Source organism: Cariama cristata, unplaced genomic scaffold (genome assembly GCF_000690535.1).
Source record: "Cariama cristata isolate BGI_N322 unplaced genomic scaffold, ASM69053v1 scaffold42128, whole genome shotgun sequence".
Lineage (NCBI taxonomy): Eukaryota > Metazoa > Chordata > Aves > Cariamiformes > Cariamidae > Cariama > Cariama cristata.
The window spans coordinates 6387-21808 of record NW_009631408.1 but is presented as its reverse complement, the minus strand read 5'-3'; the positions used below and the strand labels follow the sequence as shown (position 1 = coordinate 21808).

The 15422-nt window shown below is 43.8% G+C and overlaps 2 protein-coding genes across 2 annotated transcripts in view; both read right to left on the bottom strand.

Annotated features, from left to right (window-relative positions):
• The window catches only part of LOC104166104, an 18645-nt gene extending 14229 nt beyond the window's left edge, over positions 1-4416 (bottom strand). Inside the window, exon 1 of the mRNA XM_009705932.1 lies at positions 4330-4416. The gene's annotated coding sequence lies outside the window, so the exon portion shown is untranslated. The remainder of the gene's footprint in view (positions 1-4329) is intronic.
• Positions 4417-12293: 7877 nt separating this feature from the next.
• Positions 12294-14299, bottom strand: LOC104166105. Its single transcript, XM_009705933.1, has 3 exons — positions 14139-14299; positions 13618-13835; positions 12294-12493 (listed from the first exon to the last, which is right to left on the bottom strand). The coding sequence occupies exons 1-3, from the start codon at positions 14297-14299 to the stop codon at positions 12294-12296; spliced, it is 579 nt and encodes a 192-aa protein (XP_009704235.1).
• Between the last annotated feature and the right edge of the window lie 1123 nt (positions 14300-15422).

Genomic DNA, 15422 nt, shown 5'->3' with positions numbered 1-15422 from the left:
CCCCCCCCCTCCCACCCCACACGGCCTCCCGCAGCCGGTGGGAAACGTGCAGCAGAGCCTGCTGCCAACTTGCTTTTAGTTCATGTCAGAAAGAGGCATCGAGGACATGTATCAGTAGCCTTTGCAGTTCATCCAACAAGGGGACAAAGCCTCAGGGCCACGGCAGCCACGCTGGAAGCCCCGCGGCAGCAGGCCCACCCTAGGGCCCTCCACCAGCACCAGCTTTCTCACCCACCCTTCACCCATCCTGTTCCTTTTTTCCCCAGAGCCTGAGCTAACCTCCTTGGAGCTGATGGAGGCAAGGTGCTTGTTGGGGGGTGTAGGGGTGAGGCAATTAGGGAGTTTTGTACTAGGACCAGCCCTTCTGTCCAGTCTGCAGGAATTAAAAGCATCATGAGGTTTAGGAAGTAGCTGGAAGATATGGAGGGGAAGAATCACTCTAAATTTGTCCTGTTTCTTGTGCTGTCTTCCCCTAGACTCTGCTCTGGGCTGATGGAGAATGATTGACTCATGGGTCAGGGCAATCCCAAGCACAAATACAGGCTGGGTGGAGAATGGATTGAGAGCAGCCCTGAGGAGAAGGACTTGGGGGTGCTGGTTGATGAGAAGCCCAACATGACCCAGCAGTGTGTGCCTTGCAGGCCAGAAAGCCAACCGTACCCTGGGCTGCAGTAAAAGCAGTGTGACCAGCAGGTCGAGGGAGGGGATTCTGCCCCTCTACTCTGCTCTGGTGAGACCTTTCCTGCAGTACTGCCTTCAGCTCTGGAGTCCTCAACACAAGAAGGACCTGGACCTGTTGGAGCGAGTCCAGAGGAGGGCCATGAATGTGATCAGAGGGCTGGAGCACCTCTCCTGTGAAGACAGGCTGAGAGAGTTGGGGTTGTTCAGCCTGGAGAAGAGAAGGCTCCGTGGGGACCTTACAGCAGCCTTCCAGTACCTAAAGGGGCCTACAAGAAAGCTGGGGAGGGACTTTGTAAAAAGGTATGTAGTGATAGGACAAGGGGCAATGGCTTTAAACTGGAAGAGGGAAGATTTAGATCAGATATAAGGAAGAAATTCTTCACCATGAGGGTGGTGAGGCACTGGAAGAGGTTGCCCAGAGAAGCTGTGGATGCCCCTTCCCTGGAAGTGTTCAAGAACAAGTTGGATGAGTCTTGGAGTAACCTTGTCTAGTGGAAGGTGTCCCTGCCCATGGTAGGGGGGGCTGGAACTTGATGGTCTTTAAGGTTCCTTCCAACCAAACCATTCTATGATTCTATGACTAGCCAGACCTTCAGTTCTAACCTGCCTTGGCACCCTTTCCACCTGTCTTATGAATGAGATGTCCACAATATCCATTATTAAATATCAAATCACATAACATGGGCACCAAATATCCAGCATCTATCTCCCAGGCTGGGAATACATTTGTCACTGTGAACCAAAATTCATTTCACAGTGGCAGCAAGGAAGAGGATGACAAGGAATCAAGAGTGAAGAAGCAAAGGAAAAATGTTTAAAGCAACTTTCAACTCCTGTGATGATGAAGAAAAACAACTGACAATATGGGTGCCCATCACCTGGGCAGGAACACCCTTGCCCCACGAGATGATACTAACACAGACCCCAGTGCCCTCACACCTTCTCCCTTAGGATTCTGATCCTACTTGGCTTTTTAAGGTATTGTTTCTTACATTGCTTCTTTTGGTAAATTGACTTTGTTCCCAGCTTGTTTCGTGGTTAGCAGCAGAATCAGCTTCATCTTGTGAGGAAAGCGAGTGATGGAAGCTCTGCGGCTGCTGGCAACACCACAACAGCACTGCCAGCACCTAGGAGCTTTCTTTTGCCCTTCGGCTGCCCACCTCTGAGTTACGCAGTCCCACCTGCTATTCAGAAGTAGATTAAGCCTTCCTGAAAATGAATACGTTTAACAGAGTACAAAATTACTTTGAATCTGGCCTGGTCCAGGACACCCTACAACCTGGGTCCTTTTGCCAAGCTTCCGGCAACTGATCATCTAGGTCAAAGGAGCTCCAGGGAATGCTTAATCCTGTGCCAGACATGAGGTGAGCAAGCACATACCCTTTACATGCTGAGGTTTTAGTAGGTATGTGTGTATGGGGGAAACAACACTGTATAGACATCTGTTCCCCTTTCATGCTTGAAAGGAAAACCCTCCCTTTTCGGCACTGAAGCTTTAACTTCAAATGCCAATTTGCTATCTTTTTTTAGTGAAGACAATAGCAAGAAACTTCTCAGCACAGGTAGTTTATCCCCAGAACAAAGGCAATTTCAGAACTGTCCAGGAATTTGAAAGCTCTGGGTAGAAGGGAGTTTCTATTTATATCCTGCTGGGTGAGGTGTATATACCTGCATTTTCTATTGCTGTTCTATTGAGCAAGGTGTATATACCTGAGAGGGAACAAGCATACATGCAGGTCAGCTCAGAAGGGAGGAAGCTCCTGCACAGGTGACAGAATCACAGTTGTGGTGCTCTATCAGCTCTTGAGAGGGCTACACGGAGCTCTGCTCTTCTGCCACTTGCTCTTGACAATTGCCACAAGTAAGGGCTGAGATTGGCTAGGTCAGTCCTAACCCAAAAGATCAAATCTGATCTGAAACACAGGAGCCCACAGCCAGGTCAGCTCAGTTGAGCACTCTTCTCTGTTTCTGGGACTGTCAGACACAGGAAGGTGATTACTGACTTCTGACTATTGGAAAAGAAAAACGTGCCATAGAGCTGAGGTGCTTTCTTGTCCTGACTTACTAAATGCCTGTTGCCTGTCCCAGTTTCTTCATCTGTGATGACAGCAGACTGTGCTAGGGTCTGCTGATCACACCTGTCCCATTTTCTGCTTTTCTAGGGTCATAAACAATTGTGATTACCAAATAACTCCATCTGGTTCCTCTGTTAGCTTAAGCATCCTGTTGATGAATCACAAAAGGTCATGACAGGCAAGACCTCTACAGTTAAAAATTCCAACTCCCTCTGCTAGAAGAGATGCTGGCACGGTGGTGAGGCTCTCCTCGTACACACACGGCTTGCCTTCTGGCCAGTTACATCTCCTCGATGCAGGATGCTACATCTTGACTTTACAGCTCCTCTGTGTGGCTACACCTGCTTTCACAGCGGGACCTATTAGCACCAACCAGCCCCCCTTGCAGAGATCCGAAAGCATGCCACCTTTAGGCACAGGAATGCAGCCTCCTGCTCCCAGAGGAAATAAAGACAAAATCCTGGCCAAAGAGGGAACCATAAGAACAGAGCTAAGGTTATGACTTTTGGTCTGTATTTGATGTCTGGATAATAAGGTGACCAGTCTCGTACAGAAACCTAAGGCAAGTTAAACAACACAGAGGAAAATAGTGGTTTTCCTGAACTGCAGGACAGAGGATGTGCAGAGCCTCACCTCTCGCACCCTCTGTGGCTGAGGATTTCATGCAATATCTCTTCCTAAACCCTTCAGAGCTCAGATTTAAGTATGGTTGATAACAGCTGTGCTGCTTTTTTGTTTCTAAAAAGAATGATTTTCCCTTTGTACTGTTTGCATTTTGTCATGCTGCTTTAGTTCACTCACTCTTTTCCTGAGTTTGGTAAAGAAGCTGGTGTGAAAACAAGAATGGAAAAAAAGAAAATTATCAAAGACTTTTTATATATATATATATATATGAGGGAGAGATTTTTCAAAGGCAGAAAGGGGAGTCTATCAGGTTATGCACCTAAGTAACATTTATGCCCTTGAAAATCTTTCGCTTACAGTGCTTAATTGGTCTGTGCAAATCCATCGCCAGAAGAGGTAATTGACCATTTTTACAGAAGGATCAGTTACAAAAACACTCCAGGCTATTGTTCTAGAAATTAAAAAAAATCAGAAATTATGGAAAGAATATGTTTCAGGGCATCAGCCAGCCTCTCTTGAAACTACACAAATTCACTTGGTGAAAACAACAGCAGACACAATGAAATGAGTTGTATATGAAGAACTGAGATCTCAAATGTGATATTATGCAGAAGGTAAAGAGTCTGTACTAGATAAGTAACAGCTCAATGTGTTACCAAGGGTGCACTTTGATTTTGATGAATGTTAAAAGAACCTTTAGCCTTGAAAATAAAGAGGATAATTTCTCTCTAGGCAATGGCTGCTCATGAAAGCCATAAAATAAGAGCACTGGAGCCCTAATTTTATAGTGCTTTTTAAATGATTTTCAAATGGTCCAGCTGCTTTGTGCCACAATAACACAAGGCAGAGATATTTACGCCGGCAATAATAAGCATGCATCAGCCTGCCCGAGCTCCTCTCCGCAGGCAGCCCGCGTTAGGCAAAACACACATGGAAAGCTGATACTTGCCAATGCGGATTGATCACAATTACACCATGGCTAGAGCAATCCTGGGAAGTTGCTTTTTCCACCAGATAACTTGATTGTTTTTCTTGTCTGTGTCTCGCCTGCAAAGCATGGGATGTACACGGCTGGCAATGGTGATTCTATTTTGACACTTGAGAGCCTGCCAGCTCTGTGTGCCTCTTAGGCTGTACCGTCCTTGGCAGACTTCTCTTTTCAGAAATAGGAGGGCAAATTCAGCCCTGGGTTGCACCACTGGTTTTTGGTGGGAGTTTCCCCAAGGATTAATTTGGCCCTAGTGCTGGTGTTCCGATGTTGCACAGCGTTATCTTGCAAAGAAAGGCATGCATGCGGCAAATGAGCTCTGGGCAAGTGCTACGTAGTTCTGCTGAAACGCTGGAATTGCCACCAGCAACTTTCCCCAGGTATTTTATCTCTGCTTGTCTAGGACTTCAGTCTAAAACTACAATTTGTTTTCCAGGACCTGCTCTAAGATGAGAACTACCCCAGGGTAGTCTAGCTTAGCTTGCCAATTTGGGTAGTCATTTCAAAAGTCTGATTAGTATTTTATCTTTGCAGTCACCTTTCCTTTGTGAGACATTGAGAGAAGACAGTGTACTTGGAGAAACCTGTCTTCTGAGCAAGCAGAGTAGGGTTGAAAGACCAGTTCCTTTATGAAATATTCCTGTAAAATTAAAGAACTTGGCTCTTTCTGTGCTCACTAGTGCTAGAGACACAGCAATGTTTGCATAAAAAGAATTTTGGTAGGAATGGAAAATTCTGAGCATGAAAGAAAGCTAATTTATGGCTGAAAATTTATTAAATTTGCTGTAAATCTTAGGTCCATAAAGCTAAGACAGGGCTGGGCAGAGGGCATGGCAGAAGGAAGGTACCTCCGGAAGGTCCCTGGCCATTGACCATCTGTTGTCACCAGAGTGGGAACATTCTGGTCCCCATCTGGGTGACTTCTTGTACATGTTGGACTACAACACTTTTTTGCCCCTTTTCATTTGCTGATTCCAATGCAGCAAAACAGGTTAGTATCTTTTTATGTCCAGGGATCTCCTTAAGAGCTTTAACTTTAAACAGGGGCCTATTTTCTCTTGGAGTTGAGTTTTATGAGTTTTAATGAGCAGAACGGACAACAAACCGGGAATGTATCTTAGATGAGTATCTAGCACATTTGTGGCCGCCATTTAACCAAATGATTGAGGAGTGACTGGAGCATATGAAATTCAGAAACCTTCTGCCCCCTAAACAGAGAGGAAAGATAGGTTTGATGCCAAAGCTTTAGGTCAGGTTCCTTTCATGTTTATGTCATATACAGATAGTCTGTCTGATGTTTCTCCCTGTCACTTTGATCTTTTTTTTATTTCATATGAGTTTAGAGTTTACATAGGTGTATAGTGTATCTCAGCTCAATACGAAAATCCTGCAGCCTGATGCAATTGCTCGCTACTGGATAACTCTTTGGATAGCATTGCCTAGTGGGAAGTGACAGAAGATCACAAGGTAAGCCAGCACAAGGGAAGCAGATCTGCTTTTTCTTAGAATACAGTGAACAAAGATTTTCCCTATAAAATAGAAATGAATCTGTGTAGCACTGTTCCAGGCTGTACAGAATAGTGCTATGGCCACCGATTGTGTAAGTTCATACTTCTGCCTCACTTGCATCTCATCTCATCTCATCTCTGAGAGATCCAATTTACGGCAGCTGAGATAAAGTAGCCTCCAGGGTATTACATTAATTCCTTTCATAAATCAAGAACCAGTTTTTGTTACTAGAGATCTGAGTCCAGAACTAGAGGAAAACACATGGCATTAGGCTTTGTAAATGGCCAATTGGCCTGTCTCTATGATAGCTCTTTGCAGCTTTTGGCTGTTTCTCAAACCAGAAAGTAACAATTTTTGTGTTGTATATTCTGATGAATCAATACAGAGAAACTTAAAAAAAATCAGTGGTTTCTGACTGAGAATTCAGAACTTTCTCCCCACTCACTAAAACACAGCATCATTCCTTTATATAATTGCTTTTATTTTCTCTCCTGCTACAGAAGATACACTCTGATGATTACCAGTAGACCATGTGTGATCCTTGCCACTGACTTGGACATAGTTTTCTTGGTTAATCCTAAACTTTCAGGATCCTGCTGTTCTCCCACCTGCTAATGGAGACAATGTCTGCAAGTGGATAATTAGGCTTACCCAAGTGGTTGAGTGAGGTTTAGCTAGGGCTAATGGTGAAATGCACTCAGAGGCGGTACCGAAATGTGCGCCAAGGTGAAAGCCGATCAAGTCCTCTGCAGGTATTCCATAATAACGCATTTCCTGGCCATGGAAAGTTTGGTCTCCTTTGCTTCCTCATGCAAAATGTGCTGCGTTCAGTGCATGGGTGACACAAGCCTCTTCAGGTCTTTCCTCTTAACAGGCAATGGAGCTGTGGAGAACCATGTACGAAAGCTCATGACAAAAAGCAGCTCAAGGTATCTTGCTGCCTTATAACGTATTTCTGCCTGTAGAGCCCAGTGCCCATCACTCTTTGAGACATGTTGTGTAAAAAAGGGTAAGGCAGTAAAAGAAAGGTAAAAGGTTGTGATTTCTGCATATACTCAAAATATATGTGGAAATGCAGAATTTCAAGTTATTTCACTTCTGAAAAGACAGTTTCCTGTCTATAACTTCCTGTAAATTTAACAAGTATTGCAGGCTCCAGTTGACTACAAAGGCATTGGGAATTACTGACCCAAACACCTTACAAAAATTCACTTTAGGTAGCTCAGGTTCTCCTATAACTGGACTTGAAATATGTATGCTGAAAGAACACACTCAGGTTTTAGCATAGCCTGTAACTATTTTGCCTCAGTCTGTAATTGTACGATGTTTCTTTGCTGGAGTGCTATCAGCCTTGCTAATCTGGCTAAACTCCAGTTAATAAACCTGCTTGCTTAAGATCAGCATTAAGTTTGATTTCTGCAGGATATTTTACATCTTATGCTCTCAGCTGCTTATTACATAGCACTTTAAAAATATTTTACCTTTCAACCCAAAGGGTCTTGGCCTTGGCCTTTCATATAAGCAATAGCTGATAGCCAGACAAATATTTAATAATCAGTTTGTTGACCACTTCAAAGTCCTCCAGGATGAAAGACATCATGTAAAGCCAGCCATCCCTACTTTATTTTACAAAAGGTATTTAACTTGTTTAAAGAGGCTGACCATCAAATTTCTGATAAAGTCATAAGGAGAAATATTTCTTATAAAATACTGCATTAATTCTAGTTGATCTTTAATTTCCAAGTAGCTCCTCAGAAACTGCACATAACTGGTTCCACATAAACAAGCAGTGACAATTTATGGTACTACTTTAGGTTATTTTAGCTCTGGCACAAGTCCTGATGCTTGTTTCTCAGCAAGAGAAACATCCTCTGTTTATTGACTTCACTGAGTATTGGGTTGGGCCCTAAATGTAAATACTCTCTCTATTCCCCATTTCCACCTCAGGAAGATCCCATGAAACCTTGTTCTTAGGTGTTGTTCATATTTGTCTTATTGATGTCGGCAGAATAAAGAAAATTCTACCTATAGCACTTGATAAACTTTCAGTTTCACTGATTGCATTTATATGGTAAATGTTTGCAGCCTTTATAAAATCTGTTTGTTGAATAATTATAAAATAATGCAAAGCAATAAAGAGAATTTTACTCTCTTTTTAATTAATTTTATTCTGTTCTGTCGGTTCTTTCTTTAATGGGCAGTCCCTTTCCTTTCTTCTATGCTAATCTTAAATTTATTTTAAGGCAATGAAGTTTAACATCACTAACTAAACAAAGTAGTTGGACAGCATATGTTAACGAGTACTGTATTCCTCAGCCCTTCAGAACAGCTCAGCCTCAAATAACACTTACATATCGTCTATGTAGAGATTAGGCCACCCTTCACCCATGTGATTTAATTCCAGCTTGCAGCTGTCCAAAATACCTGGCAGTTCCTGGGCAGAGGGAGTGCCAGGCTCAGAGCATTCCTGGGCTGACGGGGTCTGACCGTCTTCAGGCGCTGACCTCTTTGGTGGCCACAGATTTAGGCAGGGGTAAGTCAGCTGGATGCCGCTGCTGCAGAATCCACAGGGCAGACTTTTTGCTGAAGCATGCTTTTTGCTGCTGCTTGATGTTCCCAAGCAGGTGGCTGTCTCTAAATACGGCATGCGCCTTGGTGCCTCCCCGGATTAGCTCGGCACTACATCCCTAATGGAACTGGGAACAGCCGCAGAAAAGAAAAGTCTGCATTAAGCGAATCTTATGCAAAAAAATGCTACTCCTCTCCCCAAGTAAGCTATATTGCTGTGCCTGCCAGCATAGAGCTTTCCCCATGAAAGAAATGTCAGTCAGTGCAACTGAGATGCAGTCCCAAATGCCTCATGTGACCCAGTTCTAATAATAAGCTACCAGGAAAGAGGGGACAGCTCATATTAGAGGTGAGTTCAAAATAAAGACCATGAGAGCAGGTGTTCTGGGCCTCACCAAAAGTCACATTGAGCCCACTACCCTGCATCTGACTGTAGGCTTTTGATGCCTACAAAAATAAGAACACAGAAGCATGAATTATACTGCTTTCTAACACTTTCCCAGCTCCAACTGGCTGTAGCTCATGAGCTTCCAGATCTGGACAGAGTTTCTAAGTATTTGTAACCCTGAATAGATTTCTGTTCCATAAAGTTTTCCAGTTACCCCTTGAATGTTTACAGGTTTTTACCCTCTGCAGCATCCTGTGGCAAGGCGTTACTCAGCTCACCTAAACCTCCTCCTCTTGTTTCAGACCTGGCTTCTACTGACTTCATCTGATGCTCTCAGCTCTTGTGCTGGAAAATAAAATTAAGGGAAGTTTCCACCAGGATCTTACATGGCTCCCTTCAGGTGACACTGTGGTTTCATGATTGCTTTAAGCAGATTTAAGTCTGCCGTAGCTATAGCTGGGACAGCCCCTTTCACTCTGCTCTCTGTTCACAGACACACACTCGCAGGCTCCATTGAACTGGCACTAGCCCTTATGACCCACTTTGTAAGGTGGCTCAAAAGAATAAAAAAATTGGTTTTCAGATCCTCTTCAGAGGAGGTCTAACTCTTCTTCCTGGCATAGTCCTTTCCCACAGGAGGAGCGTGTTCCTGAACCGTACGCATTCTGCTGTGGGCTTTGTCAGATGCGTTCTTCAGCTAAACGCTAAAATAAAGTTGAAAAGAGATAAAGGAATTAAGAACAGATTGAGGCGAGACCCCATCATAACGCAAGCCTGGGGCAGGAAGGCCTGTGTACCTGTTTGTTTCAGAGGAGATGGAATATAATCGGCTCCTCATCAGGCTGACAGCTCCTGTGGGCTCCTGGGGAGGTACGCAGGCACCGCTGCACGAGCCTAGGTGCTCTGGCCAGATCAGCAGGTACCCAGCTTACCTTTAAGTACTTAAATATCTTTCAAAATGGGACCCTTCCTCAGTTAGGTGTTAAAATTCAGTGCCTTTAGTCTCCTGGGTTGTGTAGACCCTGTTGACAGATGTGCATTTTCTGAACAAAGTGCCACTGGTGAGGCAGTATTTTTCTTTTGTTTTGGTTCCTTAGTCTAACTTGCCAAACCAATACTTGAAATACAAGTTTTCCTGGTGATAGTGGAGAACAATGAAGCACTCATGTCACATAATGACCTGAACCATGGTAGTGTAAGTGATAGGTGAGAAGGTCTCTTTTCTTCCTAGCACATCACAGCAGACAATGTTTTCTGTTTTATGAAGTTACAGGACTAATTCTACTTCTTTTGCTTATGTTGACCAAAATCTTTTTCCCTGAGCAGACCTGGAGCCAAAGTTAAACTGTATATAAGGAAGGGAGAAATACAGGCAGGCAGAAAATACAGGCAACACACTCCACAGATTAAAACCACTTCCGTTATTTGCTAGTGCCCTTCAAAAGAGTTTCTCACTAATTCATTCCCTCCACTGAGGTAAGTAAGTCTTGCTGTACATGATTATTATTGTGGCATGGATGCCATACTGACTCAGCTTCATTCCGTACTCTTCTCTTCTCTACCCTGGTGAAACAATACTCTCCCAGGATAAGCAGTATGTCCAAGAGCAGATACTAATTTACAACAGGAGCAGTTTTCACAGCTGTGGCTTTGTGGGACAGATGTTCAGGGGCATGAAAAGCACTATCCTGATGGGAGGTTCCATTAATTTTGTTCACATGTGTCTAATTTTGCCCAGCCTAAAGCCATTAAGATGCATTATTTCACTCATATGAATTTCAGATTTTTCAATGCCATGTCTTCAAAAGGTTTCCAGAATAAAACCTACTGTAAAGTGAATGAAGTATAAATTATAATGAAATATTAACTCATATAAATCCCTATTAACTCTAATGGAGAACTTCAAAGCAAATCCAGCTCCTCCTCCACCACTCTGCTGCTTTGTGAGGTATAAAGATTGTCCTAGCACTGTTGGGATTTAAATGTGATTTTCTATTTGATCTTTTTACACTACAATGTCTTCTCTTTCTCTTGTCAGTGGAGCTCTTTGGCAAGATTTAGGAAAATCTGAACAGTCAGACAGACCTCTGAAAGGATCAGAAATATGCTTATTTTGCAAAGCATTTGTGTACACTGAAATAGGGAAGGATTTCTGCATTCCCCTAAGTGCTAGGCAGAATCAGCATTCATGTCATAACCTCTCCAAGAATTAAGGAGGATAGAGGGTCTGAGAAGGAAGAGGTTCAACTCACAAGTCACCACTATTTAAGTCTTCTAATAACCTTGCAAGTCTCTTCCAGCAGAGAGGAAAATTATCAGAACTGATGCCTCAAATGCCAACAAACAAGCAGAAACGTATTTACTTAATCTAGCAGGGGAGGTTTATAAGGTCAGTTAATCAATAATTCAAACCAGTAGCAAAGGGCAAAACCAGATTTGATTATTGCTTCATGGTTCACCACAAGGTAACAAGCTAATTTTCAGGCAGAGTGGTAGCATGAATTTCAAATGCTGTTGCTGTGTTAAAAGTCACATTGGTTTAAGTACCAATTAACAGGTGATAGGAAAAGTGACATCCTCAAAACAGCTTAAAACTAATTCCTATCAATTAAGCCTAGCCATCAATGTAAGCTAAGTAAGTTCCTACCTGATGTTAAACCAGGGATGATTCAAAGCCACTTACACAGAACTGATTTGGGATAATTTGGAGAGAGAGTGAACTGATGAGTTCAGGCTTACAAAATGCTTTGAAGATCTGACATCTCTTTTTTTAATGTCCTCAATATACTACATAATATACATTAGCTTGCTGAAAACATTTACATGAGAAAAGGTTTGTGGGTTTGCTGACCCAGAGACTGCAGAAAGAGCTGCACAGAAGTTTATTCTGCTGGTGTGGGTCTTCAGGCTGTCACAGCTCTCTGTAGCACTGCAATATTTAGCAGACCAGTGAAAAAGGAATGTTTCTGTAGCAGTGCCTGAGCTCTTAAGAAATTGCCCTGGCCGCATCACCAGGCCTGAAACACAAAAATCTTTTCTTATGAGAACATGCACATGAGAACTGTAACCAAACTGAGACAGTTGGTTACGTTACACTCCCAAGTAAAGGGGACTCAAACATACTGTCCTGCTAGATGCAATTATTGAACTTGCCTCTACGAGCATTAGCACAAACCAGGAACAAACTCGGTCCATCTTAATAACTCCAGTGGAGTGATCTGTTAGCACCATGCTAGGCACAGCAGCTCTGCAGCACAGTGCTTACAGTGCTGATGTTGGCTGTACCGGTCTTGGAGGAACTGAGTTATCGGAATTAATCCATGTACAGCTCTGTTGACTTTTTTCTTTGATGCATAATTTTCTTCATTTTTTCAACATGCATTGATCATAGGAAGCCATGTATGTACAATGGCTATGAAAGCTGAAACTCAGAAAAGTGAATGTAAATGGGTTTGCCCTTTCAGCGGTCCTTCTTTTGCCGTAGCTGAACATCCAAATTTCGCAGGTGTTTTAGAAAGCCGCGATTGGGTGAAATCCATCGATGTTCCTTCACTGTTTTGATGGCTTCAACCAATGAGAGGTGGTGATTTATCATGAGATATGCTAGGACAAGGGAAGCTGACCTGCTTACTCCAACTGCACAATGTACCAAAACTTTAGCTGGTAAAAAAAAAAAAAAAAAAAAAATTATAACCATAGAAGAGAAGCAGTACAGTGGATGAAGTTTAATTTAAAAGGAAGACAAATCCCTTCTTCCTTCTCGAGATTGGTCAGAATAACACTGCAAACATGATGTACTTCCTACCCTTCCAATAAATCACATGAAGTGCTAACAACTTTTCTAATTTGCAATTGTTACACTCACTTCTATGAGAAGTGCAATGAGATCCCAACCTGATCTCAGAAACACTGGTAAATCAAAGAAAACCCTGTTGAAGCAATGAAGTTCTTCTATTGTGAGCAAGAGGAAAAGCAGACCCACTGATTTCAGAGGAACTTACTTAGGTGAAGAAGAATGCTAAAATTTGGCCTGAAAGGACGGCACTAACACATTAACCACCGAGAAAAATGACTGGCCTAGTACCATTGCATAATAAGGGAATTTATTGTGCCTGTAATTCCCTCTTGAAGACAGAACTTGTGATACAGACTGAGACAGCTCCATTAATGCCAGTTTATTCATGCTGAGAAATGGTCTTTTACATAATACAGGTTAATTAGTATTTTATTGCACCAGCACCAAGAAGCTCAGTCTCTTGTGCAACATGCTATAAATCTCCTTGGATAAAGGTAAATCTTCTCCTTGGGAGCACAGCCCTGCAGGCTCTGTTCACACAGGAAGCTCATCTGCGATATATGAGCTTCTTCATGCAGTTGGTGGCTGCAGAAATCAGGACTTTTGTTCTTTATTCATTTGTTCTTACAAATACAGTTGCCATAAGTGGATCTCAAAAGGGAGTGTCCATTTTAAATATATGGTTTTGCTTCTCCCTTTTTGAATCAGACTTTCCTGCCAGATATTTTTCTCTCTACTCTGCCTCCTCTCCTCTCTACCCCAACCTCTCCCCTGTACTGTTCATCCCTTTTCTCATGTCAACTTTCTGGGATGTAATTGGAGCTAGATCCATGTACCCAGCACTGCCTCCTCCTGCCACCCACCGTGCAGGTGACCAGCAGCTGGCAGGAGACCATGTAGTGACTTGTCCACCACTGAGCTCATGGAGCTGACCTGTTACGAGAGGTTGCCGACTCACACAAAAATGTGACCAACAATAATTTCGTACCTCCTGGCGTGTTCAAGGCATTGTGGATAAATTGTGCCGCAGAGAAAAAGAACTGGCTTATATCAAAGCTTGGGAGGTCATGGGCTGGTACACCATAATAATCAATGGTTGCTCCGTAGAAGTCCTGGCCTCCATGGCTGTACGTGGTGCCATGGGCAGCATTCAAAACATGTGTCACACCCATCTTCCACAAAACAAATCTGTTGTGAGCTGTTACTCTAAGGAAAAGACAAAGACAAACAAATCGAGATGGGTGCAGATATATTCACAGAGCAGGAGAAGCACTGCGATTGCATCTGCCAAGCCCTTTGCTGGAGCATCAGCCTGTGCATTGCTTCTAAGGGCTAACGGAGAAGCAAGTACCAGCTTAGTCATAATTTTATCTCAGAAATCATGCTGTCTGCAGTGTAAATGACAGCAATTTGCAAAACTATGAGTTGTCTATAGCTGCACCTATAAGGCATACTTACAGACAGAATGTATGGTGTACAGCAGAGGTGTGTCTGTAAAGCTGTACTTACAGATCTCCTAAGAAGAGATTAGGCCATACTTCATCAACGTGGTTGCAAGAGGGCCGCCCGGTGTTCAGGAGCTGCTCAATTTCTTTAAGGGAGGGGATATCCCCTGTGCATGTCCCAGTGCCTTCGGGTCCCCGGAGGCCCAGCACTTCCACCCCAGACATGCCGAGCGCCAGGGAGAGACCCCGCTCCCACTGGCCAGAGGCACGGTGCTGTGTGCTGGGGTGCTGCCAGCCCCCGGGGTGGTCATGGGGGAGGCCAGGAGATGGGCTGGGGCAGGTGCTGGGCAGCAGCTCCCGCCGCTGAGTCACGCTGCTCCTGCATTGCAGTGTCCCCCGAGTCCCGCACCCAGGGCTGGCCGCTCGCCTGTGCATTGCCCTGACAGGCACAGCCGGTTGAAACAGATGCATGTACCATAGTGGGCATTACTGGCTCTGCTGCACAGCAACCTCGGTGCCAGGGGCATCAGCCTCAGGTGGTGGCAGCCCCCTGCCCGCAGGATGTCCACCAAGACACGGCTGTGACTGTCCTCAGTGGTGTCCTCAACACAGCAGCAGCAGTTAGTGAGATCTGGCTGTTCATCACAAGCAATTAAAGGCCTGACAAAGGAAAAACAGAAACCTGTCTGGTGCAAGAAGAGTGGCAACTCTCCCCCAGTAACAACTGTCTCCTATTTATTTTGAGGTGCTTAAAAACATAGCTGTGAATGGGTCAGAAGTGCACCAGCAGGCTCTACTGATATGGTCACCACAAGGTTAAACACCAAGGGGATGATGATATCTTGCCTATCACAAATAAACTAGAGAAATGTATTTCTTGAAGCTACTGTTTCTTCATCAAGTAAAATTATCTGAGCCAAACTGTACATTATACTTTTAAGCTTTTCTATTGCAGTCACTAATTTCATCACTGTGTTGATACAATACACCTGCCATGTATTGTATGATACCTCCCTCTGTTGAAAAGAGAACAAAGAATGTGAGTATAATGGTTGTCAGGTGAACCTTGTAAGCCACTGAGTTAGTTTATATAGGAAGGTCTGGTGAGCCACAAGTTGGAGAGCCATGGTATCAAATTGTGGTATTAGTGGGCCCTTTCAAGTACAGCAGTGCCTGTGCTTCTGGTCTGCAGGATGTGTGACTCCTGGCAGGGGGCTGCAAAACTGCCAGTGATGGAGCTTCAGGGCAAAACACATGAAATGCTGATGCTCTTCCTTTGTAAGCCTGGCAGCTGATGTGCTGAATCATGGTTCATCTACCAAAGCAGTCCAGAAAAGAAGATGACCCA